The 20,856-nt window shown below is 42.7% G+C and overlaps 1 protein-coding gene across 4 annotated transcripts in view; it reads right to left on the bottom strand.

Annotated features, from left to right (window-relative positions):
- LOC116646426 (translation initiation factor IF-2-like) overlaps positions 1-15,216 on the bottom strand; it is a 69,704-nt gene extending 54,488 nt beyond the window's left edge. The window contains exons 1-5 of one of the 4 annotated variants that reach the window (XM_032427161.1): positions 15,057-15,216; positions 14,662-14,831; positions 14,107-14,177; positions 10,149-10,238; positions 5,635-6,231 (exon numbers count right to left, since the gene is read on the bottom strand). In XM_032427161.1, the coding sequence (XP_032283052.1) occupies positions 6,209-6,231; positions 10,149-10,238; positions 14,107-14,177; positions 14,662-14,768 (291 nt within the window). In that variant the 5' untranslated portion in view covers positions 14,769-14,831; positions 15,057-15,216 and the 3' untranslated portion in view covers positions 5,635-6,208. Of the gene's footprint in view, positions 1-5,634; positions 6,232-9,338; positions 10,239-14,106; positions 14,563-14,593; positions 14,832-15,056 lie in introns of those variants that run through there. The other 3 variants (XM_032427151.1, XR_004302118.1, XR_004302120.1) reach the window with 3 other exon arrangements.
- Positions 15,217-20,856: the final 5,640 nt, after the last annotated feature.

Here is a 20,856-nt window from a genome sequence, read left to right as displayed (position 1 = left end):
GATAGATACATGGTCCTTGTCCTCAAGGAACTCCCAGTCTAAGGAGACATCAAATACACATAACCCCACACACAGCCATTAATTGTGACAAGCTCTCTGAAGAAAAACCACAGAGTGCCACATGACTGGACATAGTTGGTGTCAAGAGTCTCTAAGGAATTACTATCTAACCAGAGGCTAAGAAACAACCAGATGGAATGAATAGCAAGGGTATCCCAGGCAGAAGAAAATGCACCTGAGGCAAGAGACTTCATTCCCCAAAGGGTGAGCAAGTCAACTAGGTGCAAAAGATGATATCAGAGAGGTAGGTGAGAGCCAGCTGCCCAGGACCTCCAGGTATGATAAGGACAATAGTCTTGGTCCCCAGAGTAAAGAAAGCCATCAGAAGGCTTTTTTTGGTGCCATGATCAAATTTTAAAAGGTAAATTACAGCTGCACAGCTTGAGAGAACATCAGAAGGCAAGAATGGAATGGGGAAGGTGGTGTGTACGGTAGTATGTAAGTTTTAAAGCATTTCTACATATGCTAGGTTTAATCCCTTTTCAAAGCCTCACCTACTAAACATTCAAGAGCAAAACTGGATTAACTTGTATTAACTTAATTTCCTATACTTTTCCTGTTCTGGACTCAGACCCTCTCTCTTACCACTTGGCTAGCTGTGTGGCTTAGGGACCGCCATGAGCCGAGCCTCCTCAGGTTCCTCAATTAGAAGATTTGCATTAGGGTGAAATGAGCACCTGGGTGCTCAACAAACATGGATTCATCTCAAGCAAAAAAGGTAAAAAGGAAGTTGTCTTCTATTTGATCCAACTGCTTAAACAAAATTCTGTAAATTACACAAGAGACTGTCCAAAATGCATTTACTAAAGAGTGGCACATTTTATGGTATTAGGATATTAGAATAATTTAAGACTTGCTAGGTGAGTCAGGATTTTTTTTTTTTTTTAACAGATATCAGTGAGTGATACTAATGTAGATTTATGTCTAGACATTTTATTGGCAGACATTTTTAAACTCCTTGACATCCTCCCCATAAAAAAAGGGTGTCTATATTCCCAATGACATAGCTTCCCAGAAATCTAGTCTTTATCAATGTGACTTTGAGAATTTCCACCCTCCCAGAGGATCTAAACCTCTACAGTAAAAATAGTATGTTATCTACAAAGGGGTGAGCAAAGGTACCACCACTTCTCAGTCTGATGCCCACGGCAGACACTGGGAGACATGGATGGGTGGGTACAGTGCTATTTCCTGTGGACCAGATGTAGCCTCAGGAGTCTCAACGAAGTGCTCTAGGCAGCTACCCCCACTGACCCGAAAATACTCCCAGTCTGAAGGTACTCATTTTCAAAGTGGGGAAAAAAAAAAATGAAGCAATGGGAGTCTAATATAGGTAATATATCTGGAATTCAATTTACAAAGAGCAGAAAATGAAAACGAGTTTCCCACTAAATTGGAACCGTTCTCCACATCTTCCCATTTTCTTAACAGCACTACCCATCTCCTCATAATCTCATGGAAAACAAAGTACAGTAATAGTCCAAATGCATAAAAATATAATCAGCTTACTCCACTCATTTCTATTACGTGAATTGTTTTAACATATATCACATCAGAAGCATGTATTCCAACCCCAAACCCTTTCAAACAATTTAAAGAACTCCAGCTGAGAATGTTCCAGGCACATTCTCATACCTGGCACTGTCAATGGGAATCTTCACAATCATCATGTTTTGGAGGTGCCTCCCTTCCTCTTGCTCATGCTTAATGAGATTTTGTATGGTACAAGATTAACTGAACAGGTAATGTGAAAATGAACTGTATGACAGGAATAGGTTATGTAAATATGAATGCAGAGTTTTAAGGAAGCAATTTTTAGGAGGAAAAGTCCTCTACAAGAAGCACAGAAACACAAAGAGACTTGCTGTCTCAAAAATCAATTGATCTGGAAAAAAAAATCCATTTAATAATGACACATTTATAATTGCCTGGTTATTCAGAAGCAGGTATAGCAAAATATTTGAAATTGGTGTGGCTGGGTCAAGAGCTCACCCCCCTGGCTCCAACTCTGCATGGTATGATCAAGGCAGAATACTGCATGGCATCTGGGTGGGGGCAGTTCCTACAACTACCATCTGATTTCCAAAGCATGGCCCCAAGTAAAGAGCTTTGTGATGAAGTAGATAGGGTCTACAAATGCTTTTTACTCATGGCTAATAAAACATGATCCCCGAGAGAAGATTACTGCTGCCTATTTCTTGTCTCTATGCTTTTACTTCTCTTATTTTCAAATGTAGACATGTAATAACAAATAGAACTCTTTCATGATCAACAGCAAGCCTAGAACACTCCTTCTAATGAGGCTGGTCGTATTTGAGTTACAAGTCCAATTAGGATGTCTAAAAGTTTGATTTATTTAGAGATACTGGAGCTATTCTTTTCAGACACTGTTATTTCTACATTTTGAGAATATGCCACGCTTGAATCTTCCTTTAGTCATCAAAATGGTCACATATGTACACAGAACTAGCTGCGTGTATATATAATTCATGATACATAGTACATGTGCATATATATATGAGATAATACAATTTCATCTTTACCACAGTTCCGAAGAAGTGGGCAAATGAGGCAACTGGAGCATGGAGAGACCCAGTGAGCCACCCTGATTTCAAGAGATACAGTGTAAAGCCAGCAAGAGGTGCCCCATCACCTCACTACCTGTTGAGGCCCTTTTCCCATTTTTTTTTAGTACTCACCCTAGGCTTCAGTTTCTTTATATTTTACAAAATTTTATAACTATGTTACATCAGAAACCCTGGAAATATGTCTGCCTACAGACCAGAGTTTAAATGCAAAAAGACATGAAAATTACATTTTAACATTTTAAATTCTTATTTGAAACTGTTATCTTCACACTAAAGACTAAGGAAGAAAGCAATCCACTCACTCCTGTTGTGGGCTGCAACAGTGCTTTTACCCTGAAGTGCCTTTTTTTTTAATTGTGGTAAAATATACATAAAATGTATATTTTAACTATTCTTAAGTGTGCAGTTCTGTGGCATGAAGTACATTCACACTGTTGTGCAACCAGCACCATCCATCTTCATTTTTTCATCTTCCCCAATAACTCTGTCCCCATCGAACATGAACTCCACCCCCCCCCCCCCCCCCCCCCACCACCAGCAGTCCTGGGCAACAACCATTCCACTTTCTGGCATTAGGAATTTGACTACTCTAGGAACCTCATACCAGAGGAGTTACACAATAGTTATCTTTTTGTGTCTAGCTCATTTCACTTAGCTATCATCAAGGTCCATCCATCCATGTTGTAGCACGTGTCTGCATTTTCTTCTTTTTTAAAGCTGAGTAATATTCCATTGTACCCATACACCTTCTGTTTATCCATTTGTCCATCATTGCTTCTACCTTTGGACTATAGTGAATAATGTAGCTGTGAACCTGGGTGTACAAATATCTGTTTGACTCCCTTCGTTTGGGTATATAACTGTAAGTGGAATGGGATGCTGGATCATACAGTGTTTCTATGTTTAATTCCATTCTTACATACCTAAATGAAGAATGCAATGAATACACCAACCAGACACATTGTGTTTGTTTTAATCAAAGCAGTGGAAAAACAACATCAGATTTTCCTCGCATCACTTCTCACTTAACCTGTTGGAACACCTTACATCTAAGAACTGCCTTGAAGATGCCAAAGACCTCCAGGCCTAGGCAAGCCTTCCAGAGCTCTTGCCACAGACCAAGCCTCGGGCTTTCCTGTTGACAGGAAACAGGACCCAGCATAGCTCCATCTGCAGAAGTGCCGGGGTGATTCCAAACTACACCCAACATTCGCTCTACAGCATGCCACAGGCTTGGGTGTGGATCCTGGCATCAGAATCTGGTGTATGAAATCTCAATTTTTATAAAACGGGAAAACAGGAAGATCAAAGAAGGTGGTGAAATCCTCACCAAGGCCAATGATTGCACAACACATCGCTCCCTGAGGCACTTTTTTCCACCTGCTGTAACACTAAAAATTAGGAATGTTTCAAGTTACTTGAAAATTCACCAATCCCAGAACTTTCCTTTCTTAGAAGTTCTTCCAGGGTTTCTGTCAGAAATTCCCTTTCTGTTTAAGGAAACAGAAAACTCCCAAGGAATTTCAGGACTGATAGTGTAATATACAGCTCCCTATAAGTAATCAAAAACATCATCTAACCCGACGTTTAGAGAAACTCTGAATGTATGATGACATGTGAAAGTACTGGGCCATAATGTGGTCAATGCCATGTGAAAAACAATTCAAGGCCAAGGGTATGGCTCAAGGGAATGGTCCCTGTTCAGGAGAGAAGAGGGGTTAAAGAGAATTATGTGGACTGGCAAAGGAATGCAATGTCTGAGGATCACACAATGAAGGCTGAAACTGAGCCTCTCTGAATGGGAAGGCAAAGCTTCGCCTCTCTGCTCACACCTCTGGTTCCCCTTTTTCCTCATTTTGTCTCAGTGAATGATGTGATAATACACTTGGCCCAAGTCCAAGATATTAACTGGGCTGCACTGATTAGCAGGTAAGGTCTCTGTACACTGAAAGGTCACACATATGGCTTTTCCTTCCCTGGATCCTCTCACCCTGTGGTAGGCACACCCTGACCTCAGCAGGCTCTGTCATCTCTTAGTCCAAGAATATGGGTCACTGCTTTGGGTTCCTACACCAGTCATCTATCCAGAGGATAGTCAGATTCCCAAATATTGACCTGAACCTGGGAAGAGGTAAGAGGTCTCTGTTTAATGCACTGAGCCTAAGCTATATAAGATTATGTGAGCTTTGCAGCAGACTGTGAGCTAACACATAGTAAGCTCGTGTACTTTGATTCTTGTCCGCTGCTGATCCATGTATACAGCTTCCCTAGGGGTCTTGAAGGATGTGGGAAACCCTGGGTTCTCTTAGAACCCCACCCCAAACCAAACAGTACTCTCTAGTGTGGGATGCAGGCTAAAAACGCACACTCTGTTAAATTTCCTAGTCTTTTATGCAAACCTGATGCTGGATTGGTATTCATAGATTTATCTCCCTGAAATCAATTTGTTTTAGATGTTACTTCAGAGTGGTCCTCAATTCTTGATAGAAATAAAATTATTTACATTTTATTTTCATGTAAAGATGACAGCAACGATAACATGGGCATTCAGCAAATATTTTTTGAATTAGACTAGATTCTAAATTATTTTTTACATTCCTGAAACATGATGTGTCCTATCCATTCCTTAAGCACAAAGATATAATTTTATTCATGCAATATCATCAATGTTGCTCAACATGTAGGGCTTTTTTTCCTCCCTGTTTAAGTCGAATTTCATTTTGAACATCTAGTGTTGACAAGTATCTAGCTAATCAAGTTACCTCTTACATTTATAAAAACGGCAAATCAATTGCTCCTCACAATCCCCATGCAGCTCTTCCTGCCCCTGTACTTTAATAAAAACACCTTTTTACACTGAAACGCTGAAAGGGAAAAAAAAAAAAGGGGAGGGGGGCGCCTGGCTGGCTTAGTGGGTGAGGCATGTGACTCTTGATCTCAGGGTTGTGAGTTCAAGCCCCACATTGGGTGTAGAGATTACTTAAATGTAAAATCTTAAAAAAAAAAAAAAAAAAAGGCACAAATTTCTCTGAATACCTCTTCAGAAATACTGATTCACACTTAGCACTTATCTAGCACCAGCATCTTAAAAGTTCTAAAGATCTTAATACACTCAGTGCAACCATCTTCACCCTGCCATGCAAGCGACTACCCAACTCCTCCTTATCCCCGCCATGTTACAAAACAAGACAAAGATAGAGGGAATAACATACCCTATGTTCCAGGAGAGGTACAATACAGGAACAGGGAAGCGGGTTTCTGGGTCCCCACCACTGTTTCACATGCCCACTTCATCTTCGGTCTTCCTTCCTGGGCATGATGGGACTCCTTTGATGGAAGGCAAGATGGCTGCCATCCTTCAGTTATCACAGTACTGTACCTTTAGAATGGACAGCATCAGCACTGTGATAACTGAGCCAGGGCAGCCTGTCAGTCACGCTGTCGGCCAGCACCATCCTTTCTGGGTGGTTGCACGACTCCCTCCGAAGGCTCCTCATGGAGTGAAGAACTAAAAGATACCCTTCTGGTTCGAGATGTGGGGAAGCGAAGAAAAAGTAGGGTCATGGCCCGGCAAGTGTTGAGACTGAAACAATAAAGGCCCAGTTGAATCATATTAAGATGAAAGATGAACAGAAGATGAATGCATGTTAATGACGAGCAACCATGTGATTAAGCTTTCACTCTGATCAAATATGCAGTAAGCTTCCCAGCTGTTACAGTGATACTTCTTCCATGCATGGATTCACTGACTTTATCTCCCTGACCTCAATCACCCATGCAATAAATAATTATTGAGGAACTACTCTGTTCCAAGTTCTCTTCTAGATGTTCAGCCAATGAAGATAAATAAGACATGGCCCTCACCCTCAAAGTGCTCACAAACATAACCATATAGCCATAATACTTCACGTGTGTGCCCAACATTAAACAATTTCCCATGTGCATTCTCATTTGGTTTTCACAAGAACCCATATGGGGCTGTCCATGAATTATCCATTGATTTATCACCAAAGGATTCTAGAAATAGATTAGGTATCATTAGCCCATTTTACAGATAGAAAATAAAAACTTGAGAGGTTAGGTGATTTACCTGAGATCATGCCCTAAGTTATGGTAAACCTGGGCTCAAATCCACATTCAATGATCAAGCCCAGTGCTTTTTTTCTCTACCCCAACCTGGCCATTCGACTCATCAACTGGATACACAACTTATATAAACAAAAGGATTTCTGAAAATATTTAATTTTGGCTTAAGATTTTTAGTTTTCTCAGTATCTCAGATCATGAAGCAGAAACTAGTGGGGATTTTATGCTTTAAGGAGATACACACATTAGCCAAAAAAAAAAAAAAGAGAGAGACTTTTATTGTTCTTGCTCTGAGTGCTAAGGATGTACTCAAACTGATGATACTGATGATAATTACATATTTAAGCACACCTGCACAGTGTTTTCCACTACAGTTAATGTCAATTCTACAGTTACAGTGGGGCAAGAACCACTGACAACCTTTGGAATGCCTTTAAAAAAAAAAAAACAAACATCACTTGCTTTGAAATTATCTGTACCTTTGAGATGCACCCTGAAGTCATTTCAGGGATGATTCTTAGTTTTAATAAGTATAAAACAATTCTGAAATTGGAATTCAGGCTTCAGAATATCAACTTATTAAAACCATGATTCACTCGGTTTTTTTCCACGTCAGTCATAAGATCTCAAGTTATTTCAATATGAATGGAACTTGACAGATATTTGAAAAATAATTATGTTTTCAATTAGGCGTTTTCTCAGTTTCAATGATTCATTATATGCAAATTAAATATTAGCTCTGTACTTCAAATAAGACAGAGAGATAGATGAGTCAATTCTTTAGATCAGAAGTCAGAACACAGGAGTACAGTGACTTTCTGCACTATGAAACTGACCTAATCTTCAGAAAAGTAACATCCAGTGAAATAATCCACCTCCACACAAATTAAAACAACATTCTCTAACATGCAAAAATATCTAATACTTAAGGAGGTCACAATGGCTAGGTCTTAGCCAACTGATGTAATACAGAGTTGAAACACGAGAGGGCAATGAAGATTTAAAAAAAAAAGTTGGATCCCATAATCCAAGGTTCCTGGAAATAGCTGCACATTTTCATTCAAATTATAAACATCTGTTACGCGAAAAGAAAGATATCGTGATTACTTGAGAATAAAATTTTAGATAGCTGATCTGTCAAAAAGAATAAAAAGATCACCACCTAATATTTCCTGGCCACAGATTCCATCAGCTCTGGAAAAGAGGAATACTTCCTCGGAGACACTGAAGGGTGGACAAGTATGGGCACAACTAAGTAACCCTGATGTTCTTAGAAGTTATTAGACTGTTCCTCACGAAGACTGAGCATTAATGTAACTGAATGTCTAAATACAAAGTATACAAAGATGAACTTCATGTCTGTCATGTACTGCAAAGTTGAAATTCACCTTATTTAGCCATGACCAAAACCCATACAACTAAACATTTCTGCTACAGTAAATAAAGGATCTTTCCTTATTTCTCTCTCACTCTGGTCATTTTTTTCCTATCTAAACTGGGATTAAAAAAAAAAAAATCAACCCAGAGACCAAGTGATAAAAAGCAAATTGTCATTATTCTGTGAATAAGAAACATTTCTTTCTCAAAAGATTTTTCTTATAAAAATTGAATTTTTTTAATATTAAAACAAGGGACTGCAGGTACTCATGCTACACTATCAAAATATACTGCACAGAGGAGAAGAAGAAAAAATAGTGATGTAAAATGCTTTCCTCCAGAGATCAAAATGATTTTAAAGTTCTTCTATGATAAAAATGATACAAACTCAGAACAGTTTCTTCATGATGCAGGCACCAAATATTATCAATAAATCAAGTACCTGTGGCAAACTGGTATACTAAAGAACTTGCTTTTAAATCTTGTGGAGTACAAATGCACAAAGAACATGTCCCGTCCTTCTTATCTCTGGACTAAAAATGAAAATACAGGGTGCCTGGGTGGCTCAGTTGGTTAAGCGACTGCCTTCGGCTCAGGTCATGATCCCGGAGTCCTGGGATCGAGTCCTACATTGGGCTCCCAGCTCAGCGGGGAGCCTGCTTCTCCCTCTGACCCTCTCCCCTCTCATGCTGTTTCTCTCTCTCTCTCTCTCGCTCTCTAATAAATAAATAAAAATCTTTAAAAAAAAATGAAAATACAATAATTTTGAACATCTAAATACCTGAGTCAGTCACTGGAGGCACTGAAAATAAGCAATGCAAAGTATTCAAAAAGTACTTTTAAACTAAAATAGTTTAACTAGGTCTAAATTTCAATCCACCAGCCTTTTACTAAAGTGTGATTTTTTTCCAAATCACAACTGTAATCCAACTCACTGATACTATAAAATGTGCATATCTGACCGAACTGGGAAGCTATAAAAATGTACTTCCACAAAAGATGCTCAAGTATCAATTACTACTTTGCATCTTGTTGCAAAGCTCTGCTACATTAAGAGTTTTTGGGGCACCTGGGTGGCTCAGTTGTTAAGCGTCTGCCTTCGGCTCAGGTCATGATCCCAGAGTCCTGGGATCGAGCCCCGCATCGGGCTCCCTGCTCGGTGGGAAGCCTGCTTCTCTCTTTCCCACTCCCCCTGCTTGTGTTCCCTCTCTCGCTGTGTCTCTCTCTGTCAAATAAATAAATAAAATCTTAAAAAAAAAAAAAAGAGTTTTTAAAACCTAACTTGTGCTAGAGATTATTAGGAGACCTGGAGTGAGGGGGGGGGTTACAGGTATTTTTTTCTTAAGAAGAAAGAAACTGGCTCAAAAGGCGAGGAGAAGCCAAGGACCGCTGCCCCATGCAGTGCACCGTCCACCCCAATTCTCGCGAAGCAGCATTAACTGGGAGTAATTAGAAAGGAGTGTCATGTTTTACCCACTCCCAGCAGTGGCCCCTAAGTCATCTCCTACTGCATGTCCCTAACAGATCCATCTCGAGGAAAAGCCCTATCAAAAAAAGTATGGACACAATAAGGTAGAGGGAGAAAGAACAAGTGTTCTCCTTATGCTAACAGGGATTTTAGTCCAAAGAGGCTACAGAAGACTAAAAATTTATGAATAAATGGATCAGCCCATAAATTCTATTATTAACCTTTTCCTCTTATATACACACACTCAGCATACATACTTGCAGTCCAGCTGTCTATCCCACAGTTATTTTGCTTTCTGATTTTGTTCTAGGCTCACTTTCCCCCCAGATTTTGGATTTTATAGTCTATTCACAAGTCAGTTTTATTCTGATTTCACCTCTGTATTAAATCTTTTAAGATAACTAGTCAAGATGACCTACCCCTGGCTAACCATCTCTAAACACCCTAACGGTCTCTAATTAATCTATGACCTCCTCATTATTGCAGCACTGCCATTTAAAGATTCTGGGTCTTAGATTCTCGGATGCCCTGCATGGACAACTGAAGAGGGCAACACCAAAGATTCTCACCGTCCTCAAGTTCTAGAGCCGTGAGCTGCTCCAGAAACAAACTCCTCTTTTCCGCAGAGTCCACCATTCTCAGAGCTTTTATTCCTACATCTGTAAAATAAACACATTTCTATTTGTACCATATGCTACAGTGGTAGTGCACTCATTATTAGGTGCTATTTCTTATACAGGCATACCTCAGAGCTATTGTGGGTCCAGTTCTAGACCACTGCAATAAAGTAACACAATAAAACCAGTCAAAAGAATTTTTTGGTTTCCCAGTGCATATGTAAGTTATGCTCATACTACACCATAGCTTATTAAGTGTGCAATGGTATTATGTCTAAAGAAACAATGTAGAGGAGCACCTGGGTGGCTCAGTTGGTTAAGCTTCCGACTCTTGTTTTTGGCTCAGGTCATGATCTCAGGGTTATGAGATAGAGCCCCACATCACGCTCTCCGTTGGGACATGGAGCCTGCTTAAGAGTCTCTCTCTCTCTCTCCCTCTGCCCCTGCTCTCTCTCTCAAAAAAGAAACAATGTACATACTTTAATTAAAAAAATAAAATCTTTTAAAAAAAAAATACCTTACCCAAAAAATGCTTATCATCTGAGCTTTTAGCAAGTCATATTCACTGATTACAGATCACCAAAACAAGTATAATAATGAAAAGTTTGAAATATTCTGAGAATTACCAAAAAGTGACAAAGACACAAAGTGAGCAAATGCTGTTGGAAAAATGGTGCCAATGGACTTGCCCAACATAAAGTTGCCACAAACCTTCAATGTGTAAAAAAACACACCAAAAAAACACACAAAAACAAAAACCACCATATCTGTGAAGCACCATAAAACAAGGTCTGCCTGTACTGTATTGTAATTTGACACCGCTAATAATTACTTCTTCAAATTAGCAGTATTGTTCCTGAAGTCAGAGACTGTTTTCTTCAGGGCACTTCACAACACTAATCACAGTCCTTTCCACAACGTGCAAGCTCAACAGGTATTTAATTAACTGACAAACCTTGTCATTTCCTATGGCTTCTCTAAATAGGTTATCAACCAAAGTGTACGTTTAATTCCAGCCTCTGTCTGTTCGGTCTTAAGCAACGTATACGACAGTCTGTCATCTATAAGATGAGGATATTGTATTTAAATGACCCCTAAGTCCCTTCCAGTGCCATTAGTCAATCTCATTAGACAAAACCAAACCCCAAAGATGGCACTGTCTCCATTCAGGTCAGCATTATACTTTTTTTTTTTTTGGAGACAAGGGGTCAGCAGCCTTGTGGGCCCAATTACCACCAGTGGAGCTATGATGTGGGGGTGGGGGCATGGGGGAGTGGAGGAGAGAAAGTAAATGAAGGAGTAAGAGAAAACAAACATGAGTGGTATCACTAACATGCCACCAGGTGTCACAACAGTTACTGTGTCACATACTGTTCTCTGATAGAGTTTGGCATGCCCAGGAGCCTTTTACAAAAGCAGCTACAGCTAGATGTGTGGGTATCTAAGTTTTCCCATGACACCCCCACTAGCCTTTCTAGTTCCCTACACACTTTTATTGACCTTCATGAATAGGACAAGCCTCCCACATAGAAATATGCAAAGCATTCACTATTAGGTCTCATGTTCTAAAATAATGACTCTTGGGATCCCCAAATTTCCACATGAAAAACAGCAAAGGAAAGTAGCGATTTTACAGTCACCTCTTCTGAAATTAATCCATCGACCAAAAGGAGCGATGTTACAGGCCAGTGATGTCCAAGAGAAGTAAAATGCAAGCCATGCATATGTTTTTAAATATTTTAGCAGCCATATTTAAAAATAAATTTAAAACAGATGAAATCAACCTTAATATATTTCATTTAGGTCCATATACCTAAAATAGTATCATTTGAACATGTAATCAATATAAAAATAACTCAAGATATTTTATTTTCTTTGTACTAAGTCTTTGAAAACTGGGGTGTAATTTACACTTACAACACATCTCACTCAATTCAAACTCTAGATTTTCATCAGAAACACTTAACCTGTATTTAAATTTCACCCGTTTTACAGTTTAAAAAGTAGATGCATATGTTCAAATTGTTTCCAAACATATTTAAGTTTTCCAATAACTGAATCAAGTATCAATTTTAAGAATTTACTAAAATTTTAAATTCAGCTCATTATCGTAGCCAGATTTCAGGTGCTTGACAGCAACACGTTGGCTACCGAATTAATGCAGTTACAGACAATCCTGTCACCTGGATTCTTTTAAACCTGAACCAGACTGAAAGATATTACCCTCTTCAACCAGCAAGTCCTTCTACAACACCCACCAGGTGCTCCAATGATGCCAAGTATTTTCTGCCCCACTACTAATCCTTAAGTTGTCAATACTTTAGTGATGATCACTGATTAAGCAGCCCTTCCCAGAGACTGAACAATGCTTTTCGCTCAGAGAGAAAGGTACACCTCAACTCAAGAAAAGAATGGAGACACTGAAATTCAAAGATACAAAGTTCGGCTCCAAAGTAAAGGTGGAAAATCCTGACATCGTTACTTCTTTGTCCAGGATCTTAGTCACCCCGCCAAACTTACCGACATTGTTTATGATGAGCCTCTGAACTTCACACTCACAGCAGCTGTCCCTGCATCCTGATTCTTCACCTTCCTCAAGCACTCCCTCCCAACCTCCCTCCACAACCTCCTTTATACTCTTTAGAGCACATTCCAGGAGCCCCTCTTCATTCTGAAAAATGCTTGTTATTGTTGACATACCAAAACGTATGAGTAATTCAATAAATGAATCCCAAACCATCCTATTAATCATTCACTGGTCTAGGTACCCAAGTTACCTTGAGAAAAGCTTTTCTGAATATGCATGGGAAGTATCCCCTCTACTCTTCCCCAAAGGAACCAGTTACAAACACTTCAGTTTTCCCTCCCTATGTCAAAGTTTCAGTGTTTCTCCTGCAGCTGAGTTAAAAGTTGATCTTCTAAAGGAGCTGGATTCCTAAGATAGTTCTATTTTGAGCGTTCTTCCTGTTCTGAAGCTAAAGTTGGAAGGGCTTAGGTGGTGATGTCATGAAAGAGAGGCTGTTGGCTTTTACAGAAGGGTCTTCAGCAACTCTGGGGATGCTCATATGGTGGAACCCGGGAGGGGGGTGATGTTCATTTTTCATCTCTTTCCTTTCCCTTCCCTTCCTTGTGAGTCCCAGCTATTATTTAGCCAGCAAGAAAACAAGTTCAAATAAGCATGCAAACGTATTTACGTATTTTACTCAAAAACGAAAAGACTGGGGAGATGGAAAATGCCTCACGCTAGGGAAGAAGGGTGACAACCTCCTTCTCCACTCTTCGTCCCCACCTTCCCAAATATCTATCACAGGCCTATGGACAAAAAGGGTAAGAAAGACAGCTGGTGAGAAGAATCAAGGGATTATAAATCTAGGTTTGAAGAGGAAAATGCTGTTGGGGATATTAAGGACAGAAAGGGGACCCCTGGGTCCACTGTTTTCTCCTCCCTTTTGGAATGGTTGGATTTGGGGCTGGGTGTGTCTTCTGCTTGGGAGGCGTGTTTGGCTCTGGAGAACCAAGAGGGGCCAGGGTGGGGCCCAGGGAAAGAGAGCCAGAGACAGGCTGCTTTAGGCCAGATTCTGGGCTAAGCTCTTAGGGAAAGAAAAGAAGGGGGCTGTCAGGAGACAGCAGACAATTCCGTTAGAATACCTGGTAAGGAACAAATAACGGCACTGACCTAAGGAGATCACCTCTCTCAATCTAAACCCAGCAGTTAGTTGCTGGTTGGCGGGGTGCAGGTCCAGAGGGAAGAGAAAATCCCAGCACATCTGTAGACCACAACTTGCCTGGGTCCGAGATGGATGTGCCCGGTGCAATCAGCAGGTGAAAGCAGCACTTTCTGGTCAATTCTGGGATGGGGGATTAGCTAAGAACTCTGCGGAACACAAGATTCTCTGGTTTTTCAGCTCACCTCTCCTCCAAAGCGAGAATAAGCACAGGTGTGGTCCTTCTCCAAGAAGGTGGCAGCTCGCGCGCGGGTAGCTGAGTGAGGGAAAAGATTCCTTGGCCCGGGAAGGCAGGGAGAAGCCGCGGGTTCAGCTGCGACCAGGAGCAGGCGATCTCCGCCAAGTCCCTTCCCCCTTCTTGAAAACCGAACAGGACCGGCAGAAATTACAACAACGCACCCCCCCAATAATGTTTCTAATAAAAGAAACAGCCTCTCATGCCTACATAAAAAACTGCACACTCTGGTTGATGGAAATAAACAGGTGAGCCCGTTGTAAAGCGGGAAAAGATTGGGGATGGGAGAAAGAACGTACAGAGAAATCGAGGCTTCCTCGCCCTCCCTGCACACCCCCTCCCCTCCGAGAGCCCGACAGAATGTGCGTGTGGCAGGTTGCAAGCTAAAAATGCCACACTGACAGGCCCCCCCACCCCCCGCCCATTCTCCCTCCTACCCCAGGGTCCAGCGTCCCGGCCCCGTGGTAGCGCCCGGTCCCCGGACGCCGCGCGGGGCTCCCCTCACCCCGGACCGCCGCCGCCGCCGCCGCCGCGGGGACTCCGCTCTTCCTCTCTCCTCCCTCCCTCCTCCTCCGCCTCCTCCTCGCAGACTCCTCCCGCCGGATCCTTCATGTAAACAACATCCAGGCTCTATTTACAGTCGCCGCCGGACGGCGAGGGACCCACGCCAGCACCCTGGAAGAAGGCGGGGGTGGGGGAAAAGCGAGTGCGCAACATTTACACACGCACCCCGCCCCTCCGCGCCGCTCCCCCTCCGAGGGGCCGGAGCCGGGCGCCGGGGGCCACCCGCGCCCTGGTCCAACCTGCGCCGCTCCTCATACCCCGGCGAGGGCCCGAGGGCAACCGCGGAGATGCCCCGGGCGAGGCCGCCCCCCCACCCCACCGGAAAAACACACACACCTCCACAACAAACCCAGCCCGGTAACACGCTCGAAGTCCGTGAGGGAGTGCGGAGCCTCCGGCCCGCCCCGTGCCACCGCCCCAGCGCCCGCTGCCTACCCCGCGGCGGCGAACTGCTTGCGGTCCGGGGAGGCGGCTGAGGGCAGGCGCCCAGCGCCGGGCAGCGGCGCGCCCTCGGCCCCCGCCGCCACCGGCCCGCCCTCGGCCCGCCCCCCGCGCGGGCGCCCAGGCGGCCGAGCCCCGCGGCTGCGTGTGCGTGTGCGCGCGCGCCGCGACCAGCCTCGCCGGAACGGCTCTCGTCGCCCCCGCCGCTTCCCGCGTCCCCGGCCGGCTCCGGCGCGCCGCCACACCGTGCCAGGAGCGCCGCGGCCACTGCTCCGCGGCGGCGCACGGGCGCGCACACGGACGTAGACACTCGGCGGCACGGAGCCCCGCGCGGCCGCTCGCCGCCCGCAAGCGCCCGGTCCCGCGCGCGCCCGGCCGCCCCCGCGCCCGGCCCGCCGCCCCCACGCCCACCTGCGCCCCAGGGGGGGTCCTGGGCCCCCCTTCCTTTGTTCTTCCCTCTATTTGCATGAGGATTATCTAATGACGCAGCAAGGCTCGCCACAACGTGACCGTCGCCATTTTTCTGTTTTTATTCTATCTCTGCCATGTGATAGATTGGGGGGGGTGTTGGAAAAGGGAGAGAGACAGGTTTAAAAAAAAAAAAAACTTCCGGGTCTCATGACCGGGAAGGGAGAAAAACAAAAGGGAGACGAGACACAACTCCAGGGGAAGGATGTGTGCGTGTGTGTGTGCACGCGCGCGCGCACGCGCTTCCCCCTCCCGCCTGGGCTCCAAGAAGGGAGGCTCCCGCAGCGGACAGGGAGCATCCTCCCATCCAGAGAGCCCAGTGGACCCCCCCGCTTCTAGCCGTGGCGTCGCCCGTCCTGGTCCCACACTCGCTGCAAACGCTCCGCGAAGCTGTCAGCTTGGTCCCTTCTGGCCCCTCCACTTGCTCTTCACCCCGGAGCTCGCACCCTTGCTCTCAAGCGGGTGTAAGGTTCTGGGTTACGTTCAGGGTAATCTCACCATAAACGGAGGAAATAATAAAGTTTAAAGGCTACCGAATTTCCTGTGTTTTAAGATAGTTTGTTTCCATGCTGTTGTTTATGACAACCGCGTGGCAACGCTAGGCAGAATCTTATATTGGTTCGAATTCTTCCTCTTTATACCCTTTTCTCTCTCCTCCCAAAGCGAGACACACCCTTGTGTGGTGGTCCGGGGTGGGGGTGTGGGTTGTGTGGCGACGGACCATTCATAGCTTGATTTACTTTGTAAGAAGTCTTTAATAAGTGGTGGTTCAGGGCCAGGGTGCATTGTTTAAGAAGACAGTTGCATGCAGCAAGGTGGATTCGCGTTACACTGATCGTATTCATATTTGGAGGGCGTGATAGACATTTCATTCTTTCCCAAGTCTCGTGTTCACGGTTGCTGAAGAAAACAGAGTATTTGGAACTCTGCCACGTTTTTCAGTGAGATATAAAATTTTGTACTTTTGTTTACTACTGCATTTCCTTTGGGCACTTTCACTTTTGTTTCTCTTGAGTTTCCTTTCTGGGTTCTTGTCTCAATTTCACAATTCACGGCCGAAATGGACTTTACAATCGACTAGGGTTCCTCGATTTACAGGCGCAGAAACGAGACCGTGAGTAGTGATGCAAGTTGCTCCAGGTCACACATTTAATTAGGGCGGAGCTTGGATTGAGCGCAGCTCACCTGATAGCTCTGCAGGAGGGGTGGAGATGGAGGGTGGGGGATGGTAACGTCTGGCAGCAACTCCGCTTTGTAAGATTGATATCCTAGAAATTAAAGATGGAGAACACTTACCAGATCATTACCTTCTTGGGACTGGTGTGAATTGATTGCTTCTTCAAAACCCCCTTTCTTGTGTTTTTGACTCAACTATACCTGTTAATTCAGATTCCATTTCACTCTTCCCAATGAGAGTTGGTCATCTCACTGAACAGCCCTACATGATTGTAATGAATTGTTTTTATTAGATTCACAGAGTAGATCACTGCCCCTTTGTCCACCTACTGTTTCCTTTTTATATTTATTTCATGGTGCCTTTCACACTTCAGCATATGTAACAGTTGATGTATCTCCCTGAACTGGAGGGTAAGCTTGAAGGGCAGGGCCATGCCATATTCATTTTGTATCTCCCACCTTGCCTGGCAATGAATAAGCAAATTAAGGCCTAATGAGGATTTTTCTTCCCCCGTAATTCCTTCCTAACCATCTCTAGGAAATTCCTTCCATGTTTCTGGTGAAGGCAGAACACTGAAGATGCTTTTTAATTCTTACACCTTTGCAGACCATTTTTGGCAGCCTTCTACTTTACAGAGCCAAGCAAAACATAATTTGTTTATTCCGTTTTTTTTTTTTTTTAACCAACTGCTTTCTCCCCTCTTTTTACCTCGTTTGGTTCCTCTTCAAATTCCTTCTAATTCGTGTAATTAGTTATGCCATCACTTGCCTTTTGACTTTTGCTTTCTTAGGCTCCAAAAGGTTGGTAAAGTTTAAACTTCGATTTAACTAACCTTCCTCAGCCAGGAACACAGGCAGTTGAGCAGTATGAAGAGGGCTGCTGAAAAGATCTCAGCATCTGGACAAAGAGTGCACATTCACAGCTTTAAAAGACTAGAGAATAACTGATGCATGCAATCATATTGACAGCTCAGCGGAGGGTCTGGATTGTCCCACAGATGAGTTCATACACATCTGGATCAATGAGGTTCGATCACATATCTGAACATGAACCACAAGTATTCCTTTGGATGGGGCAAATGAAGTTGATATTACTGATGGTAACATCTAAAGTCCATATGTTTCATCCTGGATAGTAACAGTGTGGTAATAATTTTAAATGTAACCGTATCACCTTCCAGCAAGATGGAGATGGCACCTAATTATATTTAAAAGCATGTGCTCCCTTAAGTACAAAGGTGAACAAAGAAAAAAGGAACGTAAATAAAAAATACAAAAAATACCTCCATATTTCTTCCACGCATGTATTCTCACACATCATTACAAAGAAGATCAAAATTTAGTCCTCTGGAGTACTACATGGTTGCTGATTAAAGTAGAGCTCTTATAGGCACTCTAACAATATTCTTCATCTCTCCCATACACACTTAAAACAATGACAACTCCCGATGTGTGACAGCCTGGACTTTGGAATCAGGTTCTGATCTCAGCCCTGCTAATCTATTAGCTGGGCAAGTTTCTCATCAGTTCTGATTCTGTATAAAGAAATAGAAAACAAGCATAATGTCACCTACCTCAAAGAGAAGGTTTTAGGATTGAAATTTCATCAGAATTTTAAAAATATATGTAAAACCCCCACCCTGGTATGATGCTTAGAATATAATCTCCAATAATGGGGGGCTGTAATAATTTTTTAATTGTATTTTTATTAATCCCATGTGCTTCCTAGAATTATTCTTTCCCTTTTGGCTTCCTGCTCTTGAAAATTCAACAAACCTAGTATTAGTGAAAGTTCTCTGACTATGAAGTCCTGCCTTCAAGAAGTTCACACTTCAGCCTTGGAAAAATACATACAGAAGTAACTGTACTGATACTGGTAGATGGAAGACAAACACTTAATTCATACCACTTTATGATGATCTAACTGAGAAGCATTTACTTAAGATCTAGCTTCACTAATACCCAAGCAAAGACAAAGCTTCTGGAAGCAGTTAGGAAAATGCCACACACACACGCGCACACACACACACACACACACACACAATCCTAAACCCTCACATTTTCACACACACGAGGAAGATTACCCTTAAAACTCCATCCAATCAGTATAATTCTGCAGCTTTTGAAAATGGTTTTCTGGTCCAATGTAAGAGGCAGGCTTCTTTTGCATTCAAGTGAAAACTATGCTGGATTGTACCTTTGAAATAATGTTGGAGAAGTGTAGTTAATAGGAAGCACTTCTGGTTGTTAATTAATTAGACCACTTTAATCAAGAACTATTTTCTGAGAAACTTATTCCCAGCCCTGGGTCAGGTGCTAAAGAAACAAAGATGAGGAAGACATAGACTTTGTCCTTAAGGAACTCATTCAACAATGTTTATTGAATACCTACTGCTACTGGGGATGCAGTGGTGAAAAAGACATTGAGCTTACTAGCAGGGGATTGATACATACACCTTATATTTACAGCACCCTCAAGAAGGGTTTGATTGACACAGGGTTTGGGCAAGGCAAAAAATATACCCCACCTTCAGAACATTCTTTGTTCCTCAAAACAAAGAACAGCTCTTGAAAAAAGAAAAGATTGGTCTCTTCAGCTGGATTGAACTTTGGAACCTCCCTAGCATTCGGCAGAATTGTGAAGTGAATGAAATTAAATTCAATTCTCCTGGAGTCTAGGCTATTTAAACAGCTTTCTGGTCTCTCAGTTCCTGACTTTCTCAACTCTTGTTTTGTTCTCCAAAGGTTGATTCTAAAATGCAAATCTGATTATATTATGCTCCTGCTTAAAAACTTTCATGGCTCCCCATTATCTGCCAAGCATGGCACACAAGATCATTTCTGATCTTGCTCTGCCAAAGCCTTCCCACCTCATCCTTCATAACACTCACAGGTAAGGGTTGTCAGATTCTGTAAATAAAAATACAGGATGCCCAGTTACATTTAAATTTCAGATAAGCAACATTTTTTTTTGGTATAAATGTGTCCCCAATATTGCATGGGACATACTTACACTAAAAGGCTTTCATTATTTATCTGAAATCCAAATTTAAATAAGCATCCTCCATTTTATCTGGCAACTCTACTCATGCTAGTCTGATTGATTAACTTGCCATTCCCCACTAGTCTCTTCATGTCTTTGTAAGAGCTTGATAACCTCTCCATTCTGCCCCTCATCCACATGGTGTGTTTCTGTTTCTTCTTCAAAAGCCAGTCATGGGCTTCTGGAACCCTGCAGGTGTGAGCACGGAATCCAGTGTGCTGGGGGTGGGCCTGGCTATCTGTGTGCTTTGTTTAATATCTGGGCTTCTGCCCCAGTTCCTGTTCATCCTTCCCTTTCTCCCTCCTGGTACTGGAGTTCTGCCCTGAACCCTAGTTAATTTGGCTGGGACCCACACACAGTTCTTTACCCTTGCCAACTTTCTCCCTGAGGCTTGTGAGGCTAGATCCTTTCTCCCAGCAGCTGGTTGGGCTCCTGACCTAAACTGCATGGATCACTGAAACCTGCCTCAGATGCCACCGCCTTCCTGTCTTACTTACTATAAAAGGTAGACAAGATACTCAAATGAGATCAAGTTTGTGAGTGTGGTTTGTAAACTATAAAGCCTCCACGATGGCAATTTAGTTTTTAGAGACTAATTTCAAGTTCTTCACCTGGTCGTGTGTATGAAAACCCCTCTTTAAGGTGCTCTGGATTTCCCTTGTTTCTGCTCAGGCCTAGTGATATATGATGCTGAAAATGATGGGGATATTTTCCAAAGGTCCTCTAATTTTGATTCGTGCGTTCAACCACACTGGCTATTTTATTATGAATGGATTTAGACTGGTGGCTTTAATTTTTTAAATTTTAGTTTTATGATCCAGGACACACTTCTTCGCAACTCCAACCAGAGTCTCGTGAACTATGTCATACCCTGAGTACGTGTAATGAACTCTGATATTTTCTATTAGATTTCACCTTTTAAAAATTGGGCAACCCACTAAGTTAATTTCATAATCTGATAATAGATTGTGACTTGCATTTTGCTAAACACTGATCTGCACTATCCAT

Source organism: Phoca vitulina, unplaced genomic scaffold (genome assembly GCF_004348235.1).
Source record: "Phoca vitulina isolate PV1807 unplaced genomic scaffold, GSC_HSeal_1.0 scaffold2, whole genome shotgun sequence".
In the NCBI taxonomy this organism is placed as follows: Eukaryota; Metazoa; Chordata; class Mammalia; order Carnivora; family Phocidae; genus Phoca; species Phoca vitulina.
The sequence above is the reverse complement of the archived record's forward strand: the minus strand, read 5'-3'. Positions and strand labels throughout refer to the sequence as shown.